This window comes from Rosa rugosa, chromosome 1, assembly GCF_958449725.1.
Source record: "Rosa rugosa chromosome 1, drRosRugo1.1, whole genome shotgun sequence".
Lineage (NCBI taxonomy): Eukaryota > Viridiplantae > Streptophyta > Magnoliopsida > Rosales > Rosaceae > Rosa > Rosa rugosa.
The window spans coordinates 24,721,839-24,739,824 of NC_084820.1; the positions used below are offsets into that span (position 1 = coordinate 24,721,839).

Consider the following 17,986-nt stretch of genomic DNA (forward strand, 5'->3'; position numbering starts at 1 on the left):
AGCCCAACTCTATGATAGTAATTTTTTTACTTTCAATAAGTCCTTAATTTTTCAGGGAGCTACGCATTTTTGTGCCTCTAGCGAATCTTCCGGAGTAGTACTGATGGAAGATTCATGCTAGTTCGATGTATTTAATGTCAAATGAGTGACCTAGTTCTATGTACCACTGTGAGTGCTAGCACATCTTCTTGTCTGTCTATAGATGGCAGCGGAATGGTATGTAAGGGTCATTCTGGCTTTTGATCAATATATTGGCTACTGCCTTCTTTCAAAAAAAAAAAAACAAAAAATCACAGAAAACTCAAGAAAGCTAATAATTAGCCACTCCAGCAGATTCATATCTCTTGTCCAAAAGTAAAGAAAAAAAAAATTGATCTCTTAAGAAAAGAATCTGTCATTAATAATTCCAATAACAGAGATGGATACATGCTCTATCTAACAAGGTTATGCTTTTACAAATTTCAGGACTCCTTTTATTTGAATTGAAAACCTACATCTAAATAAGTAAATATTAGATGACTTCAACAGTTCAACTTCACAAGTATCTAAACCCTTTTGAAACACTAACGCATAGGAAAATCGATATGCAAGCAATTCATTTATTGTCAAAACCAACTGCAATCACCAACATTTACTAACACCAATCTGGGAAAACCATATCCAACTTTGTACAGGTACATAGTTAACTTGAAATGAATATAGAGATTAAAAGAGGTATATAGAAGTTCATCAACAACATAATGAGAAACCCTGACATGTAACACCCTGACAATTGTTATAAAAAAAATAATGAGAAACATATGGGGTACAGTAAGAATAGCAAATTTGCATATGTACATAACTGAAAATACAACTCACATCATAGCATAACTCAAGACATTCCAAATTAGGTGATCTCTTCAGCATTTCTATCAGCAATTCCCAGTACTGAGATTCTTGAAGAGCCAGCTCCAATGTGGTCAAATTATTAAAATTACGCAGAGAACAAACCGTCATTAGAAATAAAACATGGATCAAACAAAAATTCATGAAAAATTTATAGTGGTTTATGCAGAAAAAACTCTTACCAATCGTCGACTGCAAGAATGAAAATATAAGTAGGGGGATAGAGGGAAAAGAAAAAAAAAAGCTCACAACTACCATGTAAATTACAACGAAATAATGATGAGAACAAAAACTAAGGTAAATAAATGGATAATAGAGGGACAGTGGAGATGTATGAGAATCTTCTTTAAAATCAAACTCTTTATTTCTTTATACTTTCATTTACAAGCCAAAACCTCATTGCCATTTGATTTCTTACATTTCTTCAATTTTACTCCATGCATGCCTCACTCCTGTCTACTAAAAAGTGAATGGAACAAATTAGTTTTGATGACCGAAAAGAAGCTAGGCCATAAATACCTCCAAAGAATAAACTGAAAGCAACAGCTCTTGAACACTGGAAATTCCTCCCAATAACTTGATTGCATGGTCAGCAAAAGCAGGGTTATCTTTACATCTGTCATTGAACTCAAGTCTGGCCTGGGCTAGAAAATGTGCCTTCTCCAGAAAGTAATATGTCAAACCATCCATCTTGAGATAAAGGGTTTCCAGCTTTGGGGCATTAATAATGCAACTGGACAGACGATCTTTGCCCTCAATCGAATAAGTGTGCAAATTTATTGATAATTTCTTCAATTCAGGTGTAAATATATTGACACTCAAATTGTCCTGATCTCCAAGGGATGCCAATATAGTCAAATCTTCAAGTACAGGGCAATGAGAAAAGAGATTTTCCATCGATTGAGTATCAGGAAAAACAAACGCAGCAGATAGGAACTTGAGACTTGGGAAACACCCTGTCGTAGGAAGAACATAGCTAAAACAACTTTCAAACAGCTTCAAACTCACCAGAGTATTGCTCAGGAAAAGGCTTTGAGGCATTTTGTGTTTAAGTTCCAAGTAATCTTCAACACCAACAAAAAGATTCAGGTCAACAACATTATGCCTGATCGCAGTGCAAATCCAGCCTTCAAAATGAGAGAAATCCTCATCACTGAAATACGAAACCCTGCATTGCTTTATTCGAAATTTCTGTATGTCTGACGAGGAGCGCAAGGAAAGTGCGCGATCAACAAATGTCACAAAACGATCAGAGAGATCCAAGTTGGAGGAAAATCTTGGTCGGAGAAGTCTAGATTGCAAACAGAAGTCCATATGTTCTTCCATCTTGCTGACAAAATGGTGGTCCGCACAACATCTATTGTCGGAAGAAATGATAGTATGTGACAAAGAACTCCATCAGGCAATTCACTAATCCTATCAACTCCATGCTGTTGCTTTGACTCCGAAACCATTTCTACCCTGATGGTTTTCCTAAAAAAAAAAAAGAAACGTCAAATTCTAACTGCATTTGTAACTTTCACAGCTTAAAAAGATTTTAATGTAAAATTTCAGAGATTCCTAGAGCTTTTTCCTTGAGACTATACATTGGTAAGCAATAGAAACCAAAATGAATATAAATAATTTCAAGAGACAAAAAGATAAAGAAAGACTTAAACTTTTCCCTTACTGATTCTGCAACTGCTGAGAAACGCACCGTTTTTGTAGAACATTATTATTCTGAGATAAACCAAAATCCCTAAATCTTGAAAAACAGAAAAAACCCCTAAATCTAAATCAAGAACATAAAGACCCTACATTTCCAATTTTTCTAAAACTATGAGCGAACCAAATCAGACAAAACCCCCCAATTCAAACAGACATTAAACCCCACAAAGCGTGTGGCGCCAAAATTTAAAGGAGTGTGCTTGGAAATTAAACAAGCCCTAACATTTCAAAGCAAGAGAATAAGGAATACCTGGTCAATTTAGGAAGCCTATGATCCATGGAAGAAAGAGAGGGAAGTCTTAACAGTAGTCCCACTTCATTTCTCATTTCTCTCTGCCTCTGCCTCTGCCTCTGCCTCTTATACTTTTTGAGATTGGTTTTGACGACTCGATCTCAGCCTTACAATAAATGGACGGGTTGGATTGTAAGTAAAACGGGTCATGTAAAGATTTATTGGCCCGAACCCGTTTGAGAAATGGATAGGGTATCCAAATATTTCTCTACAAAGCGGGTCTTTTTAGTTTTTTTACTCTACAAAGCAGAACACTAGAAGATACAGTTCTGTTTTCAATAAAAGTTCTAACAAGAGACGGGCGGTGGGCTCCCGGTTGTAGTGGACCATTCAGGAACGTGTGGATACTACTCACCCATCTCAGACCGATGCAGATGAGCTAATATTTTCTAATCTCTGTTAGTTTTACGATAAAAAATTCTTGTTTCTCATCCATACAAGGGCCAAATGTAACGTAAAGAACAACCCTGATTAGGATGATGGCAACACAACAACAAAATATGGATGCCCCGCTATTATGTGGTATGATGTTTTGCTTTGCTAGTACTAATCACACCTCAACCCATAAACTGTTGAGAACTGAGGATTCACCTAGTTATGGTTATCTTCTGCAGCAGATTCACTAGTTTCTCATGTCTGCACAAAGAGCTTGGTATAAAAAGAAACATCTACAATGTCACCAGGACTCGTTTTAACAAAGTTCACTTAATCTTTCCTCCCTTTCCAGTGAGTTTCTGGTAATGTGCATTTGGTTTTGGTCTTTTTGTGAATGGCATGATACCAGAAGATCCATCCATATGCAGTGACACTGAATGAGGGCATGTCTTATTCTGAGATCCTCGAACACAAAGCTCATGCACTTTGTGCCATTGAAAGAGGGTTATAAATGGATCATATTGAAGCGTGCTGTCAATTTTGGTTTTGGTTCCCCTGACTAATGACATTGTCTGGCTTCAGATTGGTGGTGAATACAAGGAGGGCACTGCTCCAAATTGCAGTGATACACAATATTCTATCAGACTTCATATTACAGTTTACTGGAAAACAGAAATCATAAGAGAAAAAAGTTCATTCATTTCCTCAAAATCAAAAATACGAAAATGGTCTACACAACAGTAATTTGTCGCTTGAAAACATTATTGATATACATGTTAGTTATTTGGGATATCCTAGTCTTGATTTCTTACACTGCTAGAAAGGCCACACTTTTCACAGTTTCAGTACAAAATTTTACAGAACAACTGAACTAGAAATGACTTTGGGATATGTTCAGTTACCATATACTCCTCTTTTTAAGATTAAAGCAAATCAGACTCAGAAGCTAAATATATGTTATTTTTCTTGGTAACTTGACCTTCAAATTCATAGGAGGCCAAGAGTTTTCAGCTGCTGAACATGCTCAGGTGGGAGAGGTGGGGCAGACCAATCAGATCCTGTCATCTCACCATCAACATCCTCGACAACGTATTCCTACATGAGTAGATCATTTACAACAAACATCCAGTAATGACAATATCCAGCAGCATTAAGAAATGAAGAAATGAATTGAATATGTAATGTATTAAACATGACTTTAGAAACTTTTGATCTTAGTGGCCTGAGTTACAATAATCTCTTTAGGGAGAGTCTGTCCAAAGTGAATCTCTACTAATTCATCATAAAAAAAATAATTTAAAAAATAAAAAATAAAAACAACAACAATAACAACAACTAGCAGATAAAGCCAACTTGAGGAAACAAGCTTTCAAAATTAAAAGTTCCGTGTGCCTTATATGGAACAAGAGGGAACAATCAACATCTTAGGTATCTAAGTCTAACTAAACGGGCTCCTACATGTGTCCCCGTGCATTTTCAAATTGCATATGGTGATTTAGCAAAAAATTCTTGCTGCACAATATTTTAAACTGCAACCTTGCTAATAGATGCAAACGTCAATCATGGTTCTCATTAGAGATGATATTTACTACTATACTATATCTCATCAATGACATGGTTGACAATGTGAAGGGTTTAGTCTGCTGCTAAATGTGGTCCCGTCTACTTGGTTCAGATACAGTTTTCTGGTCCTAGACTCCTAGTGGTTGAGTAAACTCTTTGTAGTGCAGTGCATACACAATAGAGAAGCATGTCTGAAAGATAACAAAACACAAAACAGAAAAAAATAGTAATAAAGGGTTCTCAACTCACTTTTGTCAGCATCCTTTTTGCAAGTATATGATAATGCCGCTGCCAAATCCTTTGTCCAACCATTGTAGCTACCAGTACACTGTAGAATATCCCAATAATTGTGAAAAGCCCCAGCACAATCAGAGCCATTATAAATAATATTGGAAGCCCTGCTTCACCAGCACCTCCCAAGCAACCACATTCTCCGGCCATACTTGCACAACTTCCCCAGCATGTGGTACAGTCAGTCCACATACAAAGAGTGCCAGGTAAATGACAATCTGCGCAGACACTGCAGGGATTGTCTAAAATTGAGTCATGTTGTTCAATGGTAATTTCAAATTAATAACTTCAGAACAAAATGCCAAAACTTCCAATTCTGCGATTTTAATTTGGATATTTTAATTGCTTGAAGAGGTTTGTAATTACACTTCATTGACATTTTTACTCTCTGCAAAAAACTTCATTACTCCCCACCACCCTATGTTCTCTTTAACAATAACATTCACATCACTTGCAGAGCATATGGGGGAGTTTCTAGCCTAGACTTAAGCCATCATGTGCAAAATAACCATTCCCCCATCCTGCCGACTAAGTCTCTGGATTGTGAGAGATATTACAGTATCTGACTTTTCATAGTCTACCAAAAAGAACTACTAAAACAAAGCCTGAGATGATTACAGAAAATGTTTAAATTCTTGCAGAAAGCTCTTATGACGACATCAAACTTTTCAAAGAGAATTGCAGATAAAGCATTCATGTGGAAATGAGATCCTATCGAAATCGTGTTGGCCTGTGAAAGATAACAGGTGGTTCTATATTTTAGTTCCAAAGTGTATACATACACACACATAAATATATGTATATATAACACCCAAGTGCAAATTAATATATTTAATCATTTTAGAGGTAGAAAATATGATGATAATGATGATTTGCTAAACAGCCATTAAACCAAATCATTTGTACCAACTAGGTCATATATTCCAAATTTAACTTATACCCAGGCTGACAGCAACAAAGACATAACTCTCGACAAGGCTGAGCCAAATCGTTGCGCACTCTTCGGTCATAACAAGTAATGAAGCATCCAGATAACCCAAGCAAAGCGAAAAACAGCAAAGCTCCTGTATTCATTAACAGAAGTGTCTGAGTTGCCAAGGCCAAAAAGGCAAATAAGTATTAACCCAGAAAACAAAAGAGTAACCATGTGTCCTACTATGAGCCTGTTAGGTTAATTAGTATATGCATGAAATGAAACAAATGCATACTAAACTCCCATGCTGAAAATAAAAAATCACCAGACAGCAGCAGCCAAGATTTCTTTTGCAGGAAAAAGAAACATGAATTATCTTATATCTTTTTTCTTTTCCTTTTTTTGTTTTGATTCTCAAAACCATAAATAATATAAAGAACTACACCAGAAACCACATAAGACACGTATAACGTATTGCATGGGTTCAAAGGTAGCAGTAGCACTTCACCCAAATAACTCTCAGTTTAGAGATAACTAGCAAGGGTGTAAGAGATAACTATGTTTTAATATAAGAAAAATTGTCAAAGAAAAAGTAATGTGTATCTTAAAATTGTTGATATTTCTGCAAATATAGAGGAACTCATAATAAAATGCTAATATGATCATCTAACTGCATCTAACTGCAAGATCTTCATCATACTCTTCCTTCACAAGTCCAACCAAGTCATATGAATAAATCTATAGCCCCCAGTTTGCATCTTCCTCAATTATTTATTCTTTGCAGACCACTTAACCTTCTTCATTTACTTTACCCCTTTCTTCTTGGGATATGATTTCACTGGTTTCAACATGGCTACAGAAGATATCATTACAGTACATTTGCACATAATAAGTATATTAGCTAACCATTGACATCCAAAACTGAATGGTCCAATTCAGATAATGCAAACAAAAGTCATACTGTGAACAGCTGACCATGAAAAGACCATCACTTTCTTCAAATATCACCATTATCAGCTAACCACACATAAATATCAATTCTTTCAATGGCAACCCTTCCTTCCATCCATGAAAACAGAAGTTTCAATGAATCCGGCTATGAAGTTTTATCAAAACCATATCCAATATCCAGTTCTTCCACCTCTAATTACTAATCAAAAGGAAAAAGAAAATATTCAGACAGTTGCAAATTGGACACTACCAAAGGTAATTTTCTTGCAAATTTAATAAGGGGCCTTGATTACTACTTTAGGCCCAAACTGAACAAAACAATCCTAGGGATCTCAACAAGCTCCTTTTCCAGCACCATCATATCATTCAAGTCAAAACACAAAGAGGGACTAAATTGGGCAGCAAGAGCATAGTAGGCCATGAAGGATAACATGTTCTCACTTATAAAATTGAAACACCATACTGCTAGCAGTTAGAACCCTAAAGAAAGGTCAATCTAGAACAGATAGAGGAGGGACAGAGAAATAGTGATCCCAGTGACAAATAATAGACAGCAGGGAGAAAGATCACCACATAAAGAGAAAATTAAGGTAAAATTATTTTCCTGGGTTATGTTGGTTGGATCTAGGAATCACTCCGAGTTAAGTACAAGGCCTCACACCTTAAGAACTGTGAATCACTCACAAGAAGTGGACAATTCTGAATACATAACAATACCCTGCTCGCGTCTCATTTCTTGGTTATCCGAGCATGAGTCTTTCATTCCTAAAAAATGTCTCATTAATCAAGAGTCTAGAAACCTTTCAGACTCATAAGACTCCTTTAGATTCTCCAAGAGCAATTAATTTTTGCTTACCAAGATCTCCTCCCTCATTTATTGATTTTTTGGGGGTTGTCAATTAAGTAAATCCCAACTAGGGTTCCTGTACCATGATCCCACCAGATCAAATTATCAGAGGCTCTGTATGCTCCTCTTCTTAGCTCTCTTATGGGCTTTACTGCGGCCTCATTGTCATCAGAAAGCACCAACCAAGCTCCCACCCGATAAATTTACATATAGTTTGTTGCCTCTTGAATACGTGAATAAAGCAATATATGTTTGCACATATGCAGACCTATATATTCTTTATTCTTATCCTTCCTCCTTTGTTCCTAGCTTGGTCACTCACTTCATTTTGTCTTTTTCTTTTCTATTTCCATTCCTGCCTATATGTTTGTTCACTAGCATGGTAACATATCTTTCCTATAGGATATTCTTTATTTTTCACTATGTAATTCAATTTGATTTTACTACACTAAAGACATTAATGAACCAAAATTGCTTAATGTAGTACAATACATGTGCTTTTTTCTTTTTCGTAAAAGAAATTGCAAGTTTATCAAAATTCACAAAAGGACTGTTACAATCATTGAGGACAAGATATCTACCTCAACAACACAACAAAGAACCTGATCTAGAAGGACAATTCAAAATGTACATATCTAGCATAAACTTATAAATGTATTATTCCTATACTATTATTTAACATAATCTTTAAATGTGATCTTCCTCTTTATTATCTAACATAACCCAAGTATCTAACCGAACCTTGACCGCAAATTCACAATCACAGAGAAAATTGCAGAGCAAACATAAGTACAATTCAGTTACCAGACAGAGAGAATTCAAGCCAAGGCACCATGCACATATGTGCCAATTGTTAATGACCCAGGATAAGAATCAGATAAAATACCAGGACAAAATTTAAAATAACCAACACAGGCAATAAGATTATTATTTATTTTACCACCATATAAAAGCACTTGAGAGTTGAGACTATACCACATATATAGTAGAAACTTGGTTCACTATCAAAACCCCATGCAAGACGAAGCCAAAATTGCTGGAAACCATCTATTAAAAACACCAAATATGCCAATGAAGCAATCACCTGCACAGAGGAACAGAAGTGTTTAAATAAATGCATGTCTCGTTCAAGCTTTCAAAGAGAAGCAAGTAACTCAATGTAAATCAACAATGACCTACAAGCTGGACAGCAAGAAATATAAATATAATGTCTCTGGTCACAAAGAATCGAAATTTCAAGGTTCGCCATTTCCTATCGGCAGCTTGATGAACTCTCAAATGGTAAGGAGCCTTGCAGGTTGTGCAATGAGCAAATGCAAAACCTTCCTGGAAATAGAATTAAAAAAATAAAACAATCAGATACGACTCAGAAATCACTAACAAACAAAAAAACCTTAACTTATATATATATACACACATAAATGTGTGTGTGTGTGTTTGGTTTTTTTTTTTTTTTTTTTGAACATTTAATCATCTAAATCAGACGTTTTATGCAAAGACCATTAATAGCTCACCTCCAAGTTCTCCAAAGATGATCTCAGTGCAATATACTAAAAGTACAAAACTCAGTGAACTAGTCACATAACAAGCATAAAGTTTACTTTGGTTGTGTTCCAACACATTCAAGAGTCATGAAACACACTGCCCAAAAATAGCAGAACGGGTGCCAAAATAGATATTAATACATTATGCTAGAGATACGAGTATTGAACACACTTTATTTAAATAGGCTTCATTTCACACTTTAAGTACAACAAGAATAAGCTAATGTGCATACACTACACTATTCCAGAATTTAATTTGCAACCTTCTCCTTAAAATATTTAAAGAGTTTAATAGGAGAGACGCGAACAGATGAGTTCATGTCCATGCACACACAAACCACAGAATACTAGTAATCAAATGACACCGCTACTAGAAGTTCAAGCATAAATAAAGCATTTCCGTATTAAAATGATTGTGTCATAACTAAATAGCTTTTACTGAACTAGCTAGTCCATCCTCTTTACACCACAAAATGTAGCAACAAGTAATGGTATACAATATAGCTGACTTGGAACAGTAAGCTTACTTTTATCCAAAAGACCACTAAGCTTGCATGCAAAATAATGTTGAACCACACCACTGTTGAATGCACTGATAAGCAATTCGATTTGGTCTTGGTCTTTCGTTGATCCCTCATCTTTGGACTGTCAGTGCATTCAACACTAGTGTGGTTCAACATGGTATAAAAACTCAACATGGAGTTAATTTCACAAACTGTTGAAAAGAACAAGAAGCAAAACCATAGAAGGGGCCCGTACCTTTACAGCTCTCCAATGATCCAAACATTCCCTGTGAACATACTTTGAAGTCCCTTTGCATTTGCAAGGAGCAATAAAATCCCTACCTGAGTGCAAAAGATAAGGCAAAACCAACTGATAAGCGCACATTACTTCAGTCAACTTTAACCATTTAACAGAGAACGAACAAGAAAAAGAGCACAACTTTACACCAAAATTAGCCATAATTTTAACTATCAAACCCAAAATTACCCTTATCAATCCACACAAATTTGGCACAATCTACTCTTGAAAAGATTCAAACTTTCCAAAACCCAATGGAATATTATCAAACTAAATTTAAAAACCTCCACTTTCATACTTAATCTTGTTCATTCAAGAAAACCCAATTGAGCAAATTATCAAACCAAAACAAAACAAAAATAGATAAGAAATACCATCACTTTCGAGGCAAATTCGGCACTGGATTTGTTCGCCGGGACCGGCTTCGAGGTCGATCTCACTGGGGTCGGTGATCGGGATCGGAGCGATGAGAGGTGAAGCGTCAGACTCATCCGCCATTACTGAATTACAAGCGACCTAGAGAGATTAAAACAGTGGAAAAGTGCCCAAGAATTTGGAGGAGTTGGGGTTTTTGATTTGGAAAGTGGGATCACATTGAGGAAAAACCCTAAGATTTTCCCCAATTTCTCTGGGTCTGTGTTTTGGTGGATGGTATAACAAGGCAAGGACTTTTGTTCTTTAAGTGACGGTTGGTGAAGCTAGTCTAGTCTATTGGGTTCGTTTGGCGCGTTTCCTAAAATGACCATGGCTTTCTATGTTGTTTCTAGTAAACATTTTTGTCGAGTTCTATTTTTTCGGTTTTGGGTAGAAACTAGTAAAAATTGTTTACCTACCTTTGAAGAACTTCACCTTAAATATGGAACAAAAAAAAAAGAAGAACTTCACCTTAAATCATAAAAAATGTGTGTATATAGGGCAAGATTTGAATGAGGGATGCCCTTGTTAAGAAATGTCCATTTTGAAGGTGAGTTTCATAATGTGCCATCAGAATTATTATGTAATTTTAGTGGAGAGAGTTTCTAATCAGGTAATATGAAGTTTGACGTCAATGTCTCCTTCTTCTGAGTGATGTATGGGTAGACTACTTGAAACCTCGAGTTCTTTCAAAAAAAAAAAAAAATACTTATATGGCTATTTCTGTCACGCTAGAATGGTGGATATCATCATTTGTAATTTTCAATTGTTAGAGAGGGTATATGTCTTAGCGAATTATCCTAGAAAGAAAATTGATAAAATTGTCGGTGTTTTATAATTTGTTTTTTTTTTTTTTTTTTGGATAGATGGGGACCCAAAGGGCCCAAAGGGAAAACAAGAAACAATAAAACACAATCAGCCAATGCTGTTGCAACTTTCCTATATCTAAGGACTTCACACAAGTCATCTAACACAAGGTTAGTAACCTGTGGAGGAGGTTGCTCAAAGTAGATAGCACCAATCTCAGCAGATAGATTGCATCTTGAAAGGCCATCCGCAACCGTATTAACTTCTCGAAACACGTGGCTTATCACACACTCAGAGAAGCTACTTTGTAGATGTAGACAAAAGTTGATAACCGTCTTCAAAGGATGCAGATCATCAACTCCATTATTCATCAGACTAACCAACACTTCAGAATCACATTCTACGACCACTTTGTCTATCCCAAGATTAGCAGCCATTTGTAAACCCAGTAACATGCCCCATGTCTCAGCTTCCAAAACCTGACCTTGCCCAATATGAGCAGCAAATCCATGTATCCAGTTACCATGCTGATCTCTAAGAACCCCTCCAGCTCCTATTTTCCCAATTAAATTAGCTCTAGCACCATCGACATTCAATTTGACCCATTCCTTACCAAGTTTAAGCCACTTCAAAGCCACAGTAGTCTGGTCGGTCCTTGTATTCTTCTTTTCCTGAGCAAGATACCATTCAGTGGCACTTTCCATAATGACCTTAACTGGGTTAATGGGGAATTGAAATCCTTCTTCAAAAATATTTTTATTCCTCCATTTCCAAATATACCAACAAGTGAAGGTAAATAGGACATTCCAATTCATTCCACCGTAACACTTCATTGTGCAATAACCATTAGCAGCTAGCCATCCTGCCCAATCAATTTGCACAGCTCTTCTAATACTGTCAAAAATTGGGCCATTAGGGTTTTGGAGAAGCCACTGTTATTGTTTACCAGGAACACATCATTAATAAAATTTCAAAAAAAAAAAAAAAAAAGGTCCGAACAAGTTCAGATGCTATCGTCCAAACTCACTAACGAACCATATTATCAGGTGTCCTTTTATCTTAAAGAACACAAATGAGACCAACTCTTATGATGAATGGCAGAATGAGATGAGGAGTGTTGACAATATGAATCTCACATGGAAAATGGGGACTTTATTTATGGGTTTATAAAGATTTGGATCAAATTCATCTATTGCCATTGTTTTTTGTTGTGAAACCTATATTACTTTATCACGGGCTCCAGGTCTCCTAATATAAATTGTTTACATGTATGACTTGAAAATTCAACACATGTGTGGGGTAATATTGATAATATGAGATCACACAATCTCACATGAGAAAACTCAAAACAAATCATCAAATAATTCAAAGATCGCAGAACGTCACTGCCTTTTATAAGAATAGAATCATGAATAAATAGAATGAATAATTTCACAGAAAAAAACAGAAACACAGTTGATTTCTTTAATCATGTAGCCAATGAATTTTCAATTTCGTTTCCGGTTTTGGCGGCTGAAATTCTTCAAATCCCACTACCAATTGAACCAGAAAATGATGTATTAATTTGGGTGCCTTCAAGCTCAGGTTCTTTCTCTTTTTCTGATGGATACCATCTAGTCCGACAATCATTTTCGGAAGATGAGTGGGTTTCTAAGGTTTGGCATTCTTTCATTCCACCACGGTTATCTTTATTGGCATGGCGCCTTTCCTATGATAAACTACCTACTGATGTGCAGCTTCAAGAACGGGGTATCCCAATAGTGTCTGTTTGCCAGCTTTGTACTTTTGGCTATATTGAGGATTCTACTCACTTATTTGTCACTTGCTCGTTTGCGCAACATGTTTGGCAATGGCTAGCATGCTGTTTTGGGACTTTCTTACCGACTAGTGGCACTATTGGTGGGTTATTTACCTCCATTATTGGCAAGTCTTTCTCTCCCCAACTAAAAAATATTTGGCTTGCTAGTTGTCTCTATGCTCTTATGGCTATATGGAAAGCTCGCAATAAGCTTAGATTTGAGGACAAGCGCCCTTCCCTCATGCGAATTTTCAGCTCTCTCAAGGCTTGGCTTCGCTTTGCTGCTCCTTACATGCCAGGTTATTCGAATGGTTTGGTTGACACTCAGTTGTTGGTTGGGTTGGGTATTCAGCCTATTCCTAAAAATCGAGTAGCGCCGCGGTTAGTTCTCTGGCACCCTCCAATTTTTCCTTGGATTAAGTTGAATACTGATGGTCTTGCAAAGGGTAATCCAGGACCTGCAGCTTGTGGTGGTGTGTTTCGTGACACCCATGGTCATTACATTGGCGATTACTGTCAAGGATTGGGATACAAATCTGCCTTCTACGCGGAGCTTATGGGTGTGATCATTGGGATTGAATATGCCTTCCAATATGGTTGGCGATGCCTCTGGCTTGACTATGATTCGACTAGTGTAATTGCATGCATCAAATCCTCATCTTTTGTTCCACCTTGGCCGCTTCGAATTGCATGGCTTACTTGCTTAGCACGTATTAGAGCAATGACCCTTAATTGTTCCCATATTCTTCGGGAAGGAAATACGGTGGCTGATAGAATGACAAACATGGGCTTACTTTCTCCATCCCTGGTATGGCATGTTTCTCCTCCGCCTAATATATCTCCTTATCTTCGTATGGATGATCTGGGATTCCCTTACCTTCGCCATGTTTAACTCTCTTTCTTGCATCGGTTGGTGTTGGGCTTGTTTTAACAGTTCGAAGTTGGGAAAATTTGAGGTTCTGCTTCAATTTTTTCACTTCCTTTTGTCTTTTTTTCTAGCTTTTGGGGTAAGGTTTATGTCCCCCCCTTCTTTAGGTTGTATTTTCTTTTTCTGTTATTAATAAAATAAAAATAGGGGGACGGCGGTGGCCGGGTTCCCAGAGTGTGGCAAACCTCTCTCCTTCGGGATTGAGGGTGGGACTTGTTCCCTACATCGTTTGCCTCCGAGGAACTAAAATCGCCTAATCCCTTATTAAAAAAAAAAAAAAAAAAGTCGTGTGTAATCACACACCTTTCTATTATTTACAAGAAAGCAGAAAATAGACCTTCAACTAACAATAAAGTAGAGGTCCAATTAAAACTACAAAATTCGAAATGCAGAAAATAACCCAAACTTGAGGCACCAACTCGGTTCTTTGTCAACTTGGATAATCACTTCAAATAATAAATTATGATCGACCATTACACTGAAAAATAATTACTATAGCATTCATATGCTGAAACAAGTTCTCAACAATGGATTTGTTCAGACAACTTGATTAACTAGCAAATTTGCAAGGATATAGGATAGGCTAGGCTCGTAGAAACCCAATTAATGGGCTTCCAACGCGACAGGCTCAATCAACTACGTACTTAACGAGTTGCATCTACTGAAAATAATCCTCTAAAAATTTAGTATAATTCTCCTTCTTCTTGTCTCGTAGGGGACAAAGTTACTCCTATAAACCAACCAAACTGTGTATTTCCTCTTCTACAGACAACTTGTAGGTTGAACCGTACCCTCAGCCGTTCCACCTGCATGGCTACAAGAAGCTTCAGCAGCTTGGTTCTTGTAAGTGAGCTTAACATCCTCCAATGTGATTTTGTTACAAGGATATTTGGAGCTGCAATCGAATTTCACGGCAACTTCTGCTGCTGATGTGCCGTGAATGTCTTGGTACATAATGTCGCTAATTTGAACTCCAGACTCCTGTTAAAAGGAAAAATATATATATATATATTGTCAGAACAATAAAATAAATGTATAATAAACATCACAGTACCATAAATAACTCGTCAATGAGAGTTGTAACTAAATTTACAAAAAAGCAACCTCGTGGTGATATCTGACCTGACCAGGGCAATGCTTTTCGTCTGGGCAGTAATTTTGATCAATAACAATAGGATTTTTGACATTGACCATTACAGCATGTTGAAAAATAATGTTCCTGGCAAACCCAGTACTGGGTCTACCCCATGACTTGATCCTCACCCCATTCTGAGTACCGGTGAATGTAACTGTTTTAATTGTTACGTTTTGCACTCCCACTTCCTCTTGCTCCTTGCCTAAACTCCCAATGCTGCACAGCTCAAACCAACCAAATCAGTGCTAAATTAAGAACCATATCGAAATGCTTTATAGTGAGCGTATAGCGCATATCCCTAATTAGGTTCAATACTCATGCATAATTTTTACCTAATTCCATGCCCAGGACCACATGCAACGTTTTCAATCCACAAATTACTGGTGCCGGGGCCAATTGAAACACAATCATCTCCCGTGGCAATTTTGGAGTTGAGAATAGTGACACTGGTAGACATTTGAACGTGAATGCCATCTGTGTTGGGGCTGTTGCCAGAGGCAGAAACCCTAACACCTAGCATTTTCACGTTGTGGCAGCCGTTGATCACTATGTGAAACATTTGGCTGTTTAGGGATGACACTCCATTCATCACAATGTTGTTCGAATTGGAAAAACCAAGTGTCTGCATATAATCCATATACAGAAATTAAATTCTGTAAAGAAGTTAAGATATTTCATATTATTTTTTATATGTATATCATGTGCGTTTGTGGTAACTTACAGTCGCTCCTTTGGGGCAACCCTTGCCGGAGGCCTTGCAGTCCCACAATCCAGTGCCTTGTCCGTCAAGAATACCACCGGAGATGGTAACCCCATTCACATGCTCAAAGAAAAGCCAGTTACCGGCATTTCCTATCACCCAGTAATCTGATGGGGCAACGAGTGTGCCGGCAATTTGAAATGTGATGGCGCTATTGCATGGCCCGTTGAAGACCGATTTGCGAAGCAAGAACCTCCCCACCGGGACATAAATGACAGCAGGCTTGGCGGAGACACAAGCTTTGGCCCATGCAGAGAGGAATGCTTTGGTTGAGTCGGTCTTGCCATCAGGATTCGCTCCCAGACTTGTCACAGTGTAAGTGACTGAAGCAGTTGCGCCTAAGGCTAAGTTGACATTCATGAAGACAAGGACAAGTGAGAGAACAAAAAGGCTTCTAGAGTAGTTTGCCATTTTCTCTCTACGTACGTTGGGTTTTTAATTTGCAGATATAGAGAGAGAAGGAGGAGCTAGACTTGAAGCTAGGAGCGATGAATGTGGTGGTGAGGAAGTTGAAACGGTTTGGGGGTATTTATAATGCAATTTTTCTGGAAGGAGCAGAAAAAGTGAAAAGCTAAGGCATGCAAGCAAGTGGCGCCGAAATGAACTTTACGTAATTTGTTACTAGCCGCTGGTTCAAAGTTTCAGTTCAACCATGACATTCTCTAGCTTGAACCGCAAGTTAATTTATGGCCTGCAGTGTTTGAGTTTCATTGGTTTCTTCATTGCTGTTTGAGTATGAGTATGGACTAATTAATTAAGCTCGTTCATGAAAGATCATATCTTCTCCATGTGCTTTCTATCCCAAGTGTGCGTGTGTGTGTGTGTATGATCAATTATTTCCAAATCTAAATTTAATAACCTGCCTAACGATATCAAGCAGCTGCCTAGAACTAACCTTGGCTTGTTCCCCTCGCTTTTCTCATATATCTTAAACATACCATCAAGATAGTTTTTGCTATCAACACTCTTCTGTATGATCACTTGATGCAAGATACATAATGTAGTATACGTACATTACATGATTTACATTCATAATAGTCAGACTTACCAAACACATAAATGAATTATATTGTGTGACATAAAAGTACGTTAAACTTAGAAAATGAAAATTTTTCAATCTTATCCTATACTATTTATTTCCCCCCATTATTCTTCTGTTCTCCAAATTAAAGAGTCAACGTACTATATAGTATATTTAGGTTCATGTATGAATCCGTGAATGGGCATGTATATCTTAAGAGTTTGATTGCTTGAATTTGAATTCATTGTCAGAAATGGTTCAAGACACAACCCTGAAAGCTGATGGGCTTCTTAATTTTGGTCACCTACTTGCCTCGATCATCCTGTTTTCATGCATATTATTAATCCCTATCAGACATTCTGCAGGATTCAAGCAGCTCAGCCAATTACAACTCATATATTCTCATTTTTTGTCCATCAGCTAGAAATACTTCGAAACACTGGAACATCTTAAAGACTAAAGAAGGCTGCATTTTCTTGTGTTTTTTCCACGAAAGTTGTAATCAACGGAATTGATAAAAAAATAATAATAATGATAAATTGTTTAAATACATAAGTTGGAATAATAATGCACACGTACGACTGCGATATATGTATTTATCAATGTAATTCAAGACATCTTTTCTAGCTAGTAAGACTAGAAAATTCCTGGGAAATATTATTATATTTGCTTTCATGCACGTACGCATCCATGAAAATTGGAATAATGCATGAGGTTTTAATAATTTTCTTGATAGGTATATAATTCCATGTTATTGCATGAACGAACTTTTGCTTCTTGTCCTGTCTTGCTTTGCTTGCAGGATTTTAGGGCATGCTTTGGGGCTAGCTTCTCAAGCTTCCAAGCAATAAGAGAAAGCCATGTGAACCCAAGATACAGGCCAAAATTCCATGTTATGATTATTAATTTATTGTGCAAAAACATATCTTATTTTCTGGGTAAGTTCTGTAACTC

At 37.0% G+C, this 17,986-nt stretch overlaps 3 protein-coding genes across 4 annotated transcripts; all 3 read right to left on the bottom strand.

The window, feature by feature from the left end:
* Nucleotides 1-699: 699 nt before the first annotated feature.
* Nucleotides 700-2,980, bottom strand: LOC133727241 (F-box/FBD/LRR-repeat protein At1g16930-like). Its single transcript, XM_062154877.1, has 2 exons — nt 2,843-2,980; nt 700-2,358 (listed from the first exon to the last, which is right to left on the bottom strand). Exon 2 carries the CDS (start codon nt 2,209-2,211, stop codon nt 1,390-1,392), a length of 822 nt encoding a protein of 273 aa, XP_062010861.1. The 5' UTR covers nt 2,212-2,358; nt 2,843-2,980; the 3' UTR covers nt 700-1,389.
* Nucleotides 2,981-3,938: 958 nt separating this feature from the next.
* On the bottom strand, nt 3,939-10,887 carry LOC133724367 (uncharacterized). Its single transcript, XM_062151070.1, has 7 exons — nt 10,544-10,887; nt 10,128-10,213; nt 9,004-9,150; nt 8,800-8,908; nt 6,054-6,177; nt 5,072-5,342; nt 3,939-4,354 (listed from the first exon to the last, which is right to left on the bottom strand). The coding sequence occupies exons 1-7, from the start codon at nt 10,665-10,667 to the stop codon at nt 4,247-4,249; spliced, it is 969 nt and encodes a 322-aa protein (XP_062007054.1). The 5' UTR covers nt 10,668-10,887; the 3' UTR covers nt 3,939-4,246.
* A 3,689-nt stretch (nt 10,888-14,576) lies between these two features.
* On the bottom strand, nt 14,577-16,691 carry LOC133724368 (polygalacturonase-like). Of its 2 annotated transcripts, none has more exons than XM_062151071.1 (4): nt 15,973-16,691; nt 15,584-15,873; nt 15,221-15,467; nt 14,577-15,097 (listed from the first exon to the last, which is right to left on the bottom strand). In XM_062151071.1, the coding sequence occupies exons 1-4, from the start codon at nt 16,420-16,422 to the stop codon at nt 14,879-14,881; spliced, it is 1,206 nt and encodes a 401-aa protein (XP_062007055.1). In that variant the 5' UTR covers nt 16,423-16,691; the 3' UTR covers nt 14,577-14,878. The 2 variants fall into 2 exon arrangements, with proteins under 2 accessions (XP_062007055.1, XP_062007056.1); XM_062151072.1 differs by having other exon boundaries at nt 15,239-15,467; nt 15,973-16,685.
* Nucleotides 16,692-17,986: the final 1,295 nt, after the last annotated feature.